The 16646-nt window shown below is 43.6% G+C and overlaps 1 protein-coding gene across 1 annotated transcript in view; it reads right to left on the reverse strand.

Annotated features, from left to right (window-relative positions):
- Positions 1-349: 349 nt before the first annotated feature.
- SLC48A1 (solute carrier family 48 member 1) overlaps positions 350-16646 on the reverse strand; it is a 32826-nt gene continuing 16529 nt past the window's right edge. Inside the window, exons 2-3 of the mRNA XM_073613651.1 lie at positions 12526-12693; positions 350-1147 (exon numbers count right to left, since the gene is read on the reverse strand). Coding sequence (XP_073469752.1) covers positions 1011-1147; positions 12526-12693 — 305 coding nt within the window. The 3' untranslated portion in view covers positions 350-1010. The remainder of the gene's footprint in view (positions 1148-12525; positions 12694-16646) is intronic.

Below are 16646 nucleotides of genomic sequence, written 5' to 3' on the forward strand. Positions count from 1 at the left end.
AACCTGTCATGGGAGAAATAGGCAGCAGTCACTGCCTACCACCCTTCAAAAATGTCAAGATGATTGTTTTACTGACCAGATCTTTTTTTTTTTAACTTTGATTAACTGGCCCACAACAACTATGCAATCTGGAAAATTCCTTATCAGATTACTAGTTCTGGGTAGTTCAATGTACTGAAGCCTGAAGTTAGCCTATAAAAGGGCAAAGAATTAAAGCTGCAGTAACTTGTAGACAACATTCCATATACTGTTCATTTTTTTTTCTTGGACTCAAACAATTTTAGCAAATTAAACACATGGTAGCTGTACTTTTTCTTGGGTTTCTCAGATTGCACTTTAACATTTCTTAAAATAAAAAAAAAAATTACATTTTTCAATAATTTAAATTGTTGCTACATAATTTACACACTTCATTGTAAATAATGCAGGATTAATGTCCTGCATTTGCTTCTATTTAGAAGCCATTTAATTAAAAACGTTTTTTTAGTCGACAAAAAGTCGATATTCGTTGTGCGTGTTTACATAGAACACGTACAAAACATTCAAAGTAACACATATAAATCAGTAAAAAGTCAAAATAAAAACACCTGTATCAGTACCAGAAGGTTAACTGATCAGGGATGCTGTATCAAAAAAAGCCCTGTGTGCTAAAACTGCAAGACTGTTTCAATCTAGTTCCATTTGGGTAAAGCAGATATAAAGTGACTGTGCTGATTAAGTCTGACAGAAGCAGTATGCTATCCCGCTGTTAAAATGTTTAGTAAATCCCATGGGTAACATTGGTTAAGAAAGAAAATGTTAGGTTGAAAAGTACTAGTTATATAGGATGAATAGAGCTGTAATAAAATGAGAAAAGATGCAACATCCCATCTTCCCTGGTGCTCCATTAGTCCCTTTACATCTTGATTTCCTTTAGATGTCACTGTGGAATAACTAAGTGACAGACAAGGAGCTGGTATGTCTCTAAGACCATTTGATAAAATCCACTTTCAGTCACTGAAATTTGCTGGTCAGAAGTCACTGAGAATGCTGATATCAGCAAACTCTTTCCTGTATCGGAATGAGTAGAGACCAAGCAGGAAGGCCCACTTCATCGACATGAAACTCCATACGCAGGACAAGTATAAACTCTTTGGATCCTTGATTGCTAGAAAGAAAAAAAAAGGAGTAGAAAGTCAGCTGCATGATTTTATTTCCATTCTAACAGAACATTTAGAATGCATACTAACGCACTAATATATATATATATATATATATATATATATAGTATCTCACAAAAGTGAGTACACCCCTCACATTTTTGTAAATATTTTATTATATCTTTTTATGTGACAACACTGAAGAAATGACCCTTGGCTAAAATGTAAAGTAGTGAGTGTACAGCTTGTGTAACAGTGTAAATTTGCTGTCCCCTCAAAATAACTCAACACACAGCCATTCATGTCTAAACCGCTGGCAACAAAAGTGAGTACACCCCTAAGCGAAAATGTCCAAATTTGGCCCAAAGTGTCAATATTTTGTTTGGCCACCATTATTTTCCTTATGGGCATGGAGTTCACCAGAGCTTCACATGTTGCCACTAGAGTCCTCTTCCACTCCTCCATTACAACATCACGGAGCTGGTGGATGTTAGAGATTTTTGCTCCTCCGCCTTCCGTTTTAGGATGCCCCACAGATGCTCAATAGGGTTTAGGTTTAGGAGACATGCTTGGCCTGTCCATCACCTTTACCCCCAGATTCTTTAGCAAGGCAGTGGTCGTCTTGGAGGTGTGTTTGGGGTTGTAATCATGTTGGAATACTGCCCTGCGGCCCAGTCTCCAAAGGGAGAGGATCATGCTCTGCTTCAGTATGTCACAGTACATGTTGCATTCTTGGTTACCTCAATGAACTGTAGCTCCCCAGTTTCAGCAGAACTCATGCAGCCCCAGACCATGACACTCCCACCACCATGCTTGACTGTAGACACACTTGTCTTTGTACTCACCTGGTTGCCGCCACACATGTTTGACACCATCTGAATCAAATACATTTATCTTGGTCTCATCAGACCACAGGTCATGGTACCCGAAATCCATGTCCTTGGTCTGCTTGTCTTTAACAAACTGTTAACTTTCTTATGTATCATCTTTAGAAGAGGCTTCCTTCTGGGACAACAACCATACAGACCAATTTGATGCAGCGTGTGGCATTAGGTCTGAGCACTGACAGGCTGACCCCCCCACCCCTTCAGCCTCTGCAGCAAAGTTAGCAGCACTCATACCTCTATTTCCCAAAGACAACCTCTGGATATGATGCTGAGCACGTGCACTCAATTTCTTTGGTCTACCATGGTGAGGCCTGTTCTGAGTGGAACTTGTCCTGTTAAACCGCTGTATGGTTTTAGCCACCGTGCTGCAGCTCAGTTTCAGGGTCTTGGCAATCTTCTTAGGCCATCTTTATGTGGGGCAACAATTCTCTTTTTCAGATCCTCAGAAAGTTCTTTGCCATGTTAAACTTCCAGTGACCAGTATGAGAGAGTGAGAGCAATAACACCAAATTTAACACACCTGCTCCCCATTCATACCTGAGACCTTGTAACACTAATGAGTCACATGACACAGGGGAGGGAAAATGGCTAATATGGCCCAGTTTGGACATTTTTACTTAGGGGTGTACTCACTTTTGTTGCCAGTGGTTTAGACATTAATGGCTGTGTGTTGAGTTATTTTGAGGAAACAGCAAATTTACACTGTTATACAAGCTGTACACTCACTACTTTACATTGTAGCAAAGTGTCATTGTTTCAGTGCTGTCACATGAAAAGATATAATAAAATATTTACAAAACTGTGAGGGGTGCACTCACTTTTGTGAGATACTGTATGTGTAAATTATACACACACACACACAGTTGTGCTCATAAGTTTACATACCCTGGCAGAATTTATGATTTCTTGGCCATTTTTCAGAGAATATGAATGATAAAACACAAAGATATATCTTGCACTCATGGTTAGTATTTGGCTGAAGCCATTTATCAATCGACTGTGTTTACTCTTTTGAACTCATAATGAAAACAGAAACTACCCAAATTACCCTGATCAAAAGTTTGAATGGCTATGAAAAGGTAACCATCCTCACCTGTGGTGTGTGTGTGTGTGTGTGTGTGTGTGTGTGTGTGTGTGTGTGTGTGTGTGTGTGTGTGTAAAAAGGTCAATGAGTTTCTGGAATCCTGACAGACCCTTGCATCTTTCATCCAGTGCTGCACTGACGTTTCTGGGATTCTGAGTCATGGGGAAAGCAAAAGAATTGTCAAAGGATCTGCGGGAAAAGGTAATTGAACTGTATAAAACAGGAAAGGGATATAAAAAAGGTATCTAAGGAATTGAGAATGCTAATCAGCAATGTTCAAACGCTAATCAAGAAGTGGAAAAATGAGGGGTTCTGTTGAAACCAAACCACGGTCAGGTAGACCAACTAAAATTTCAGCCACAACTACCAGGAAAATTGTTTGGGATGCAAAGAAAAACTCACAAATAACTTCAGGTGAAATACAGTTTCAAGATGCGCAATTAGGAGGCAATGGGCTGCATTGTCGAGTCGCCAGAAGAAAGCCATTACTATGCAAATGCCACAAAGTATCCCACTTACAATACGCCAAACAGCACAGAGACAAGCCTCAAACCTTCTGGCACAAAGTTATTTGGAGTGATGAGACCAAAATTGAGCTTTTTGGCCACAACCATAAACGCTACATTTGGAGAGGAGTCAACAAGGCCTATGATGAAAGGTACGGAGGTGGATTGCTGATGTTTTTGGGATGTGTGAGCTACAAAAAGGCACAGGAAATTTGGTCAAAATTGTTGGCAAGATGAATGCAATATGTTATCAAAAAATACTAGAGTAACATTTGCATTTATCAGCCAGGAAGCTGCGAATAGGACGTACTTGGACATTCCAACATGACAATGATCCAAAACACAAGGCCAAGTCAACCTGTCATTGGCTACAGCAGAATAAAGTGAAGGTTCTGGAGTGGCCATCTCAGTCTCCTGATCTCAATATCACTGAGCCACACTGGGGAGATCTCAAAGCGTGCAGTTCATGCAAGACAGCCCAAGAATTTACAAGAACTGGAGGCTTTTTGCCAAGAGGAATGGGCAGCTTTACCATCTGAGAAGATAAAGAGCCTCATCCACAAGAGACTTCAAGCTGTCATTGATGTTAAAGGGGGGAATACACGGAATTAAGAACTGGGGTATGTAAACTTTTGATCAAGGTCATTTGGGTAGTTTCTGTTGCCATTATGATTTAAAGAGTAAACACAGTTGATTAATAAATGGCTTCAGCCAAAAACTAACCAGAAGTGATAGAAAAATTTGTTACCATTCAATTCTCTGAAAACGGCCAAGAAATCATAAATTCTGCCAGGGTATGTAAACTTATGAGCACAACTGTATATATTATATTCCATTTTTTTTTTCACATACACACATGTAAATGACAGCTTTTAAGCACATTTTCTTAGTGTACGAGTCGGAGAGCTTGGAACCACAACTCCCACATTTTCTTTCTAGACTTGCGAGCCTGCTCCGCACACTCCTAGGCAAAGAAAAGGTTTGGAGGGAAATAAAGCCATTAGCATAACAAAGAAGCTAACTTGCTCTTAAGCCCACATTCCTCCTGGTACCAGTGTTTGCTTTACTTGGAACTTGGTTCCCCTCAGAGGAAGTGCCTGAATTAGGCATAGGGGTACCTGGCTTCAGTTCCACTGCCTCCCCCTCCTGCATGGTGGGATGCTTGGAGCCTTGCACTTACAAAAGGGAAGCAGGATCCAGAACCAAAAATTGCTTCCTCTACTGCCTCTGAGATCCCTGTAATACCACCACAGCGCTTCCTGTTAAAGATGGCGACTAGGCATGTTCCCTGGAGACGTGAAGTGTGTCAATCCCAGGCAGTAGAAGTGGCAGCTCTGCCATCATGGGACTCCCTTGGCCTCCAGAAAGGGCACCAAAAGTGACATCCCTGCTGCCATGTTAGTACACCAGGGAAGAGACCCCATGTGGCCCACTGCTCACAGCCGGGAAGGCAGCGGGTACCAGAGCCAAACGGCTGCTGCCGTCATTGGCACCTATCCTAGTCATCCCCCCTCACTCCATTCTGACGACCCACACCAGTGTGGACACCATACATTTAAAAGGAACACTGCCAAGGGTCTTAGAAGAGGAGCTTCCGGAGTCGGACCACTAACCTTACAGGGGACCGAAATCCAGGTAAGAAGGTGGAAAAACTTCCCAGAATGGAGGAAAAATCCTTGAGGCCATACCCACAAGCAGGCAAAAGGGCTGAGGAGAATGAGACTGGTAAACACAATCACTCGCACAAGCAAAAACAAACATAGCGACGTGTTCTTCTGGTGGGTCAGAAACACAATAGAAACCGAAGACAAGGGGGAGGGAGGGGCATTTTAAAATGGTTTCTATATTGTGTTTCCTGTAGAGGGCGAGCCAGTATTTTCAATGTAGCTGTATTGGAAGACATTTTTGGGAATAAATTAGCATTTTCAGCTTTTGAGCACAAGAGCTGGGTGAAATTTGCATAATAAAGTTTACCAGACTAGAAGATTAAAAAAAAAAAAAAAAAAAAAGGTAGCCTTGCCAAATTTATCACATCGCTTAGGAGGAGATATAGGATTTTTATAACAGCTTACCTGTAAAATCATTTTCTTGGAGTACATCATGGGACACAGAGTCTAAGAAATAACTTAATGGGTATATAGGCACCTTCAGGTGATGAACACTGGTATACTCAATACAGGAAGTTCACTCCCTATATAACCCCTCCTCCTACCAGGAGTACCTCAGTTTTTGCAGCAAAGCAGTATACTTAAACCCCAAAAAGAGGGGAGGGACCTCTGTGTCCATGTACTCCAAGAAACGTATTTTACAGGTAAGCCGCTATAAAAATCCTATTAACTTTATCGTACATCATGGGACACAGAGCCTAAGTAATAAACTTAATGGGACGTCCCATAGCAATGCTATTTGAGGGGGGAGGGAGACACAACCCGCAGGGTACCGCCAGACTTGAGGACCTATACTGCTGCCTGCAGCACACTGTGCCCAAAGGTGATATCCTCATACCTCATTACATCCACTTGATAAAACTTGGTGAATGTGTGTACTGAAGACCAAGTTGCGGCTTACAGATCTGAGTCATGGAGGCCTGGTGACGCACTGCCCAAGAAGCATTAACCCGCTTGGTAGAGTGCGCTTTGACTGGAAAAGGGGGAATCTTACCCCTTAAATTATAAGTCTGAATTATAACTTGCCGAATCGACTTATCGACAGTGGATTTCGATGCTGCCTGTCCTTTCTTAGGACCCTCTGGCAGAATAAATAAGACATCAGTATTCCGAATCTGAGCAGTCGTCTTTAAAAATAGACTTTGACCGCTCTCACCACATAAAGACAATGTAGTGACTTTTCTTCCCTGGAACATGGTTTTGGAAAAAACGATGGCAGGATAATGTCTTGGTTCTGGTGGAAACCTAAGACCACTTTTGGTAAAAAACCTGGATGAGGGAGCAACACCACTCTGTCCTCGTGAATAATCAAATATGGCTCTTTACAAGAAAGAGCAGCCAATTCCGAAACCCTCCTTGTCAGAAGGACTAAGGGAATATGTTGCATCGGTTCAAATGGCTGTTTTTGTAACACTGACAAAACTAAGTTCAAGTCCCAAGGGTTCAAAGGAGGTTTGACTGGCGGATTAGGCCGCATCACCCCTTCGCATAAAACCCCAGACTAAAGAATGTGTAGCAAGCGGCCTTTGAAATAAGACCGATAAAGCTGAGACTTGGCTATTAATAGTACCTCAAGGTCAACTTCATCTCTACCCCAAATTGTAGAAAAGGCAAGAAATCTGCCTATGATATACCTCAGAGGGTGCAAATCCTTGGATTCACACCAGGAAACATAAGCCTTCCAGATTCTATAATATATTAGTCCTGGAAGCAGGCTTCCTTGCATTAATCAAGGTAGAGATAACTGACCCGGAAAGCCCACGTTTCTTCAGAATGTGGGTTTCAATAGCCAAGCCGTTAAATTTAGCGTTTGTAAGGTAGGATGGAATATCAGCCCCTGTGAGAGTAGGTCTGGCCATAGTGGGAGGGACCATGGACCCTCCACTACCATCTTTGCGATTTCTGCATACCATGACCTTCTGGGCCATGCTGGTGCTACCAGAATTACCGGCTTTCTTTCCAGCTTGATCCTGCAAAGAAGTCGAGGCAGCAACTGAATAGGGGGAAATGCATAGATCAGTGAGAACTGATCCCACGGGGTCACCAACGTATCTGTTCTGCATGCGAGTGGATCCCTTGTCCTGGACACAAAAGTTGGCTAACTTCATGTTGAATCTGCACGCTAGAAGATCTACGTCTGGAGTCCCCCATCTTTGGTAAACAGCCCAAAAAATGTCGGGGTGAAGAGACCATTCCCCCTGGAATAACTGCTGGTGACTCAGGTAGTCCGCCTGGCAATTCTCTACTCCCGGAATGAAGACTGCCAAAGTTAGAATACGGTTCACCTCTCTCTGCGCTGAGAGAGAGACTCTTGGTGCCCCCTTGGTGATTGATATAGGCCACAGCTGTGGCATTGTCGGACTGGATCCTGATAGGACAATCCCCTAACCTAGACGTCCAGGCCTTCAGAGCCAGACCGCACTTCCCAAATCTCTAGGATATTGATGGGCAAGGTTCTTTCAGCTCTTGACCACTGTCCCTGGACAGTTGTCTTTTCTAGCACTGCTCCCCAGCCTGAAAGGCTGGCATCTGTCGTTATCACTTTCCAGATAACAGGTCTGAAGGATTTCCCTTTCAGCAGATTCTGGGTTTGTAACCACCAATTGAGGCTTTGGGACACCCGTGGGGACATCCGCATTGGCAAGTCTAAAGCTTGAATTGTTTTGTTCCAAGTAGACAGGATACTGTTTTGCAACAGTCTTGAATGGACCTGGGCATAGGGAACCGCTTAGAATGAAGCCACCATCTTTCTTAGCAACCTCTTGCAAAGGCGAATGGGGGGATCGCCTTTTGACCTGACCATCCTCACCAGCTCTCTTATGGAGTTGATTTTTGCCTGAGGCAAGAACACCTTTTTCTGGGCTGTCTATGATGAGACCCAAGTACTCCAGCCTTTTTATCGGTTTTAAGGAAGATTTCTCTAGGTTGAGAATCCAACCCAAACTTTCCAGGTAACTGGTTGTAATGCGCACACTTTGCTCTAAACGAGCCACCGACTGGTCTATTAGCAATAGATCGTCTAAGTATGCCAAGACTGTTATGCCCTGTGCCCTTAACCTGGCTAGAGGTGGGGCCAGGACTTTTGTAAACACCCGGGGTGCTGTAGTTATCTCGAAGGGCAAGGCTACAAACTGGAAATGCTGCTGTTCTCCCTCGAACTGCAGAAACCTTTGGTGAGTGGGAAATATAGGAACATGCAGATATGCATCCCTGATGTCGATAGACGCCAGAAGTTCTCCTCCTAGTAGGATAGAAAGTACTAACCTGATCGACTCCATGCGAAAGGAGCAGATCTTTAGGACTTGATGTAGATTCTTCAGATCTAGAATGGGTCTGACATCTCCATTCGGTTTTGGTACTGTGAAGAGGTTTCAATAAAACCCCAAACCTTGCTCTTCCGTGGGAATTTGTACGATCACCCCCTGAGCCATTAATCGGTCTAGTGCCCGAAACAGAGATTGCCTTTTCCCTGGATCTTTGGGAACGTCTGACCTCGGGAAACGAGATGGTGGAAAGTCCCGAAATTCCAGCTTGTACCCCAGAGTTACCGTGGAGATGATCCATCTGTCCTGAATTTCCTCTTGCCAGACTTCTGAAAACTGCAGAAGTCTTCCCCCCACCCTGGCGAGGGGGGGGGGGGGGGGGGACCTCTTCATGATGAGGCTTTAGGATTCTGCTTTGCAGGTTTCCGGCCCCAGGACTTCTTTTGAGCCTGGGCCTGACCCTGAGGTTTACCTCTAGAGTCTGACGGCAGAGGCCGTCGCTACTGCCTAGAGGCGGAAGCCCCTAGTGCAGGAGAAAGAGCCAGTTTAAATGAAGGCCGTTTATACTTTTTGACTGGCAAAAGAGTCTTTTATCGACTAGAAATTGTTTGGATGTATTTGTCCAAATCATCCCCAAATAGCCAATCTCCATGAAAAGGGAACCCAGTCAGGAGTTTTTTACATGGTGCTTCGGCTGACCAATTTTTTAACCACAGGATTCTACGCATATGTACTAGCATAAGCTTAAGGCGGGACGCCTGGTGAATAGAATCTTTAAATGGCATCTATGGCAAAGCATAATGCTTTTGGTAGTTTGACCAAATCCCGGGCTTGTTGTGCAGGAACCTCTTTAAGGGTCTGTCTAAATTGGTCCTTTAGGGATTGACAGACACCTAATGCAACGACTGCAGGCTGAGTAACGGCACCTGCCAAGGAAAAAACGGATTTTAACAGGAATTCCAACCTCTTATCTGTTGGATCCTTAAGCATTTGTGCATTGTCTACTGGACAAGTTAAACTTTTATTCACACTGGAAATCGCAGCGTCAACTGCTGGTACCTTCCATTTTTTGGTGAATTTCTCCTCCATGAAATAGAGAACTGAGAATCTCTTTGGAGGGAGAAAATGCTTATCCGGGTGATCCCATTCAGCATAAATAAGCTGTTCTAGTAATGCATGGACAGGAAACGCATGCAAAGGCTGTGAAGGTTTTAAGGAACCCAAGGAAGAAACCAAGCTTTCAGCAGACTCCGTTAGGGGTAGCATGAAAGTAGAATGAACCATCTCTGTAAGAGATTGTATCAGCAATTTCTCAGATTGTGAGGCTGAAAAAGGTTCATCTATAATTGTTTCCTCCACAGAGGAGTCATCGGTTTGTCTTTCCTCCTGATCGCCTGAGGGCAACACGTGATCCTGTGCCCACTGATCCCCTTGCAAAGGGTTTAAGGTGGGGGAGGGGATCTAGCACGCTTCCTATCCATTTGAATGGAGGATGCGATTAAAGCTGCTGATCTTCCTTCCAGGGTGGAGGAAAAGACATCTTCAGTCAGGTATACATGTGATGTGAGAAGCAGCTGCACCACCACTTTGTTCCAGTGGCTCACCCTGGCTTTCCATAATTGGTATTAAAGGCGAGGATGACAGTGTGGAGACACGACTGGAGTTCCTAACGCCTGGGAGTGAAATCTTTGGTACCTTTTTGGTTTTTGTGGTGTCTTTTTTGGTACTCTTAGTCCTAAGCACAAAAGCAGAGGCACTATTAATTTGCACTACTTGCTGAACATAGTCATGACAGAATGATGCCGCTATTAAGTTCAGCCTAGTGCTGGGAAAAATGTCCTTCCCGTATTAGGAATGCCACTTGCAGCCCTTACGTGCTCCACCGCTCCTGTGTCCCGAGTGTAGCCTGCTTGCTTCCTCCTCGCTATCAGCCGAGGAGAGACTGCTCCAGCTGATCCTTAAGCCTACTTGTGCCGTGTGTCCTCGTGGACGTTACACGGTGCCAAGCCTAGGCCCCGCCCCCTTCGTAAACCTGCCCCCTCCTTTCCTGTTTGAAAATTATTCCCGCGCTTGCAGGCGGGCGGCTTTCGGGTCCGCAGACCCAACACGGGGGGGGGCAGAGCCTATGACACAGCGGGCAGAGGAAAACAACTATTGAAGCACAAAAAAACGGGACTTCCGCGGAGGGGGGGGGGGGGGTATTACAAGGGGGGTACAACCACCGCTGTTTTCCTAACCCTTCTGGTCCCTTCGGGGGGGGGGAGCATTTTGGCAGATCTCTTACCTTCAGAGGAATCCCCCTACGCAAGCTGCTGCGACCGCACACAGACTGACACTGAGCTAAGTGAAGACAACAGATTAAGGTATGTGCATGTAATCCCTCTAGTGGACATTTAAGGCATGACAACATTTTTTCCCTTGAAGAAATCATAGGTGGACTTTTTAGTTCCCAAGTTTCTTCCCTTACCTTATCCCCGTGGCAGGATTTGCTGATTTGACAGTCAATGCAGCCTTCACCCATCACGGCGGGCTGCGTTTAGCAAACCTTCAAGGACTGGGTCCCTTTTTATCAGGGTTCCACTCCCTTGGACCTGTAAAAGCACCCCGCCAAGAAAAGCTTTTAGGTAATGTAGCATGACCAAAACCCTGGGTCCAGCCCTGAAAAGAGAGGCCTCAGTGGCACTTTGGATGGATCCGGTTTATGGAGGCTATTTAAATCCAGCATGGATCCTTCCTGGAGCTCCTCAGAGCACATCTTCACTCGTGACCAACACCTTAGAGCCTGGCCAAAAAAAACTGGAGGTACTCCTGGTAGGAGGAGGGGTTATACAGGGAGTAAACTTTCTGTATGGGGTATACCAGTGTCCATCACCTAAAGGTGCCTATATACCCATTAAGTTATTACTTAGTCTTTGTGTCCCATTATGTACGATAAAGAAAAAGAGAAAACATTTGGTTCTTTTAGATCAAACGAATGAACTTCAATCTGTAAATGAGGTCAATTTAACCGCTTAACTAGTTGCCGCCCGCTCACCGTCAAATGACGTTGGGGCGGTGCGGCTCTCGTTCTGGGACGCCCTCATCGAAGTTACACCACTTTTGCCTACAGGTAAGCCTTATAGATACCGTGAATATCTCCTAAACTTGCACAGTTACGTCATCGGCACATGCGCACTGAAGAAACGGGCCGCTTGTGCCGTTTCTTCAGTAGCCATGTCGTGACCAGAGGCTCCCGCGAGCATGCGTGGGAGTGACGTCATCGCAGCTCCAGCCAATCACAGTGCCGGAGCTCGTGAACCCGTAAATAACTTCAGGAGACATGTCACCGGTCATAGCAGTGATCACTTCAACAGCTTCGATATAAGGTATTTCATAATGAGCTAGTATGCGATGCATACTAGCTCATTATGTGCCTTTGTCATGCAGGGTTTTTTTTTTTTTTTTTAAGGCCTTCCCTGAACAGAGCAGGCTCATGTGTAAAAAAAACGTCAGCCTGAGCTACTAAGTTAAGTACACGAAAGGCATTTTAAAAAATGATCAATGAGTAGAGAGGTTTATTGGCATCTAGAGCTCCACCAGCTAGCTGGAAAATATTCATAGCTTTCATTCACAATATTCAGAGCTTTCAATGGATTACCTAGTGTTACTTCTTTTATTTTATTATTTTTTTAATTCTTTTTATTAGAAGAAGTTTTTTCACATAAAAGTTACAAACATGGACAAAAAAAAAAAAAAAACACTTATTAAACATTCAGCACTACCATTCAACAGCACCAGCATACAATGCATCTCCCAGACAAATTAAAGCAGCAAACTTGCCAGAGCAAATATCAGAGGAAGAGAAAAAATATATATATATATAGAGGTTACAAACAGTATAAGTGCAGTAAACAGCCTAGTGTTATTTCTGACCATCATGAAGAAAAGTATAAAACAAAACTACAATATCTCTTTAAAAGCAGCATAGTAGGATACTTACACTGATGGTTGGATATGGCTAAAGCAAGGAACGTGATGAATGCTATAAAGGCCAGGATAAAGAAGAAAATTCCAACACAGAGGAAGAAGCGAAGACCTTTCAGCCATGTCCTCCAGAAGTCTTGTATATACATAATATGTGTGATGAGGGCCCACAGGGCCAAGACACCTAATAAAATCAAAAGAAATATGACAATTAATATTAGTTCATTGGTTAAACATGCTGCATGTGCAATATCCACATACTGTAGGTTCATAACATTGCTTTACTCTTAATATTCAGTACTCTTAACACTGAACATTCAAAAAAACCACACACCACACTTCAACAGTTCTAGGAACTCCAGAAGATCTCCACCACCACAGAAAATTAGGGCAGACACTCACCTCCTAAGATGGACCTTTAAACTATAAAAACGTCAAGACATGCAGGCTCCCTTTAAAGCGGAGTTCCACCCAAAAGTTGAACTTCCACTTAATTGCCTCCTCCCCCCCTCCGGTGTCACATTTGGCACGTTTCAGGGGGGGGGGGGGGGACACCTGTTTTTGACATGTCCTCTTCCCCACTTCCGGGAGACCAGGCCATGGCCCCTCCTCCTTCCTCCGCCAGCCCAATCAGAAAGCGCAGTGCGCTTCACGCATGCGCAGTAGGGACCTGGCTGTGAAGTGTCATTTGTCATACATAGCACACAACAGTGGGCTCACGTTATAAAAATCATAAGCATGGGCCTGCTGGAGTGAATGGACTCACTTAGTGTATCAAATGATCCATTTCCAAAAGCACCTACTGCAAAACACACAGTTCACAGTATTGAACTTTGTTCACAGAAGTTTTCTGACAAAGAAAGAGCAGAAAGCAATGCCCACGCAGCTTTGTAATAAAAAGTGACTTTAGAACCTCAAAAACATGACATAGCTTTTTTTCCCCAGGATATGAAACTTGCAGAGTCACAGTTGTTTTTTTTTTTTTTTTTTCTTAAACTGGTGACAGAAGGGATTTCACAAGTCCCTGTACATCTGTGACCTCTTGGCATTTTCTCAAACTGGTCCTACTTTTCACATGACAAAATAACTTTTCTTCATATTTTTTCAATGTAACAGGGCAAGAATACACAGTATGTTAACAACTAGGTACAGGTTACAGCAAAAAGGGAATATAATCACATGATCCTATCCTATGTCTATCACTTAACAGATCTACAGGGAGAGGGCTTAAAAGGAATATATACAGGCTCTTCAATATAAAATAGATCAGCTTTGCGGAAATATATGTTTTAATGACCTTGTTTCTGTAGACATTATAACACCTCTGGTATCTAAATGTCAACAGCTAGTCATGACAGTAACAAGGCGGCTGTCAATGCTGACTGCCTTTTCAAAATGCTATTTGGTTGATAGTTATGCTGACCCCCGTGGTTTCAGGGACCATTTATACTGCCTTAAAGTGACTGTAAAGGCTCGTAAAAAAAAAACAAAAAACACAAAAACAACCCCAAAAACAAACATGTTATACTTACTTGCTCTGTTGCAGTGGTTTTGCACAGAGCAGATCCGATCCTCCTCTTCTCAGGTCCCTCATTGCTGCTCCTGGGCTCTCCCTATCGAGTGCCCTCACAGCAATCAGCTTGTTATGGGGGCACCCGAGCAGAGCTGTAGCGCTGTGTGTCGGCCCAGCGCCCACTCTCTCCTGACTGGCTAACTGACTTTGACTGACAGCCGCGGGAGCCAATGGAGCCGCTACTGTGTCTCAGTCAATCAGGGGGGAGATTCGCGGACGGCCGAGGGACTCGCGAACATCGCTGGACAGAGATGGGGCTCAGGTAAGTATTAGGGGGTGCTGCTACACACAGAAGGCTTTTATTACTTTTGCTGACCAGCCGCCGTCATTAAACTGCAGCAGATCTGTTCTCCTGCGCAAACCGCCGTAGGTGTACATCGGTCTGTGCAGGGAGGCTAACGTGCAGGAGCATACCTACGGACTCGATATCCGCCGGCGACCTGCGATCGCGGTGTACAGAGGCAGAACGAGGAACTGCCCATGTAAACAAGGCAATTCCCCGTTCTGCCTAGTGACATGTCAGAGATCGTCTGTTCCCAGTCATCGTGAACAGCGATCTCTGTCATGACCTAGGTAGCCCATCCCCCCTACAGTTAGAACACACCCAGGGAACACAGTTAACCCCTTGATCGCCCCCTGGTGTTAACCCTTTCCCTGCCAGTGACATTTATACAGTAATCGGTGGCTATTTTTAGCTCTGATCGCTGTATAAAATGTCACTGGCACCAAAAAAAGTGTCTGTATAAATATATTTTTTTAACTATATATGCCATAAATCTATTTCCTATTTTGTAGACTTTATAACTTTTGCGCAAACCAATCAATACACGCTTATTTCGATTTTTTTTTACCAAAAATGTTTAGAATACATAATTAACCTAAACTGATAAAGAAATTCGTTTTTTTTTTTTAATTTTGGGATATTTCATTATAGCAAAAAATTTTTATTTTTTTTTTCAAAATCGTCGGTCTTTTTTGTTTATAGCGCAAACAATAGAAACCGCAGAGGTGATCAAATGCCCCCAAAAGGAAGCTCTATTTGATGGAAAAAAAAAAAAGACAAATTTTGTTTGGGTACAGCGTCACGACGCAAAAAACCCCATTAAGGGGGCAAATCCTTCCAGGGCTGAAGTGGTTAATGCATAGAATGCATTGAGATAAAAAAAACACCTTCTGCCTGTACAACTCCTTTAATGCATACCACATACATTAGCACACTGCAGTGCCTTTCAATTTCAATGGCACAATAATGCACGTGCTGCAGTGCGCGGTGATGCAATACGTTGTACAATATGGTGCATCCGTCATTTTTCAAGACGTTCTAGTGTGTTGCTAGCCCTTTTATTTGAATGGGCTGCCTTACTGCAATGTGCCATGATGCCAAGATGCGAATAGGCTCTTTATATACTTTTAGAGCCAAAATATCTGGAAGACGCATGCAGATCAGGGGTCCAAGAAATTTTTAAAAAAGTCCTTATGTGTACATTTGCTCAAGATAAGCGACTCATTTTGAAGAAATAGGGTCAGCATGAAGGTCGGGCAAATAGCAGCTTCCTTTTTTCGATCATGAAAGAGTTCTACCCTAGCTATTGTGGCTAATCTACAAATGTCCACAGTTAAATCTTAAAATGGTTCTAAGGCAAAAGGTTTTTTACCTTAACCACTTGCTGCCCGCCCACCATCATATGACGGCGGGACGGTGCAGCTGTCGTTCTGGGCCGCCGTCAGCCCAGGGGGCGCGCAAGCCCACCGCGTCACTCGGGTCCCGGTGCACATGCCCGGCGGCCGCGATGTCCGCCGGGCACCAGCGATTGCCCGGTAACCGAGCAGGACCGTGGATCTGTGTGTGTAAACACACAGATCCATGTCCTGTCAGATGGGAGGAGACCGATGGTGTGTTCCTTGTACAGAGGAACACCGATCGGTCTTCTCCCCTTGTGAGTCCCCTCCCCCCACAGTTAGAACACATCCCTAGGAACATAATTAACCCTACAGCGCCCCCTCCTGGTTAACCCCTTCATTGCCAGTCACATTTATACAGTAATCAATGCATTTTTATAGCACGGATCGCTGTATAAATGTGAATGGTCCCAAAAATGTGTCAAAATTGTCCGATGTGTCCGCCGCAATATCGCAGTCACGATAAAAAATCGCAGATCGCCACCATTACTAGTAAAAAAAAAAAATAATAATAATAAAAATGCTATAAATCTATCCCCTTATTTTGTAGACGCTATAACTTTTGCGCAAACCAATAAATATACGCTTATTGCGATATTTTTTACCAAAAATATGTAGAAGAATACATATCGGCCTAAACTGAGGAAAGAATTTGTTTAAAAAAAAAAAGTGGATATTTATTATAGCAAAAAGTAAAAAATATTGTGGTTTTTTTCAAACTTGTCACTCTTGTTTTGTTTATAGCGCAAGAAATAAAAACCGCAGAGGTAATCAAATACCACCCAAAGAAAGCTCTATTAGTGGGGAAAAAATTATAAAAATTTAATTTGGCTACAGTGTTGGAAGCGGTTAAAGTGGATGTAAACCCAAATTATTTTTTTTTA

Source organism: Aquarana catesbeiana, linkage group LG02, assembly GCF_042186555.1.
Source record: "Aquarana catesbeiana isolate 2022-GZ linkage group LG02, ASM4218655v1, whole genome shotgun sequence".
Taxonomy (NCBI): Eukaryota; Metazoa; Chordata; class Amphibia; order Anura; family Ranidae; genus Aquarana; species Aquarana catesbeiana.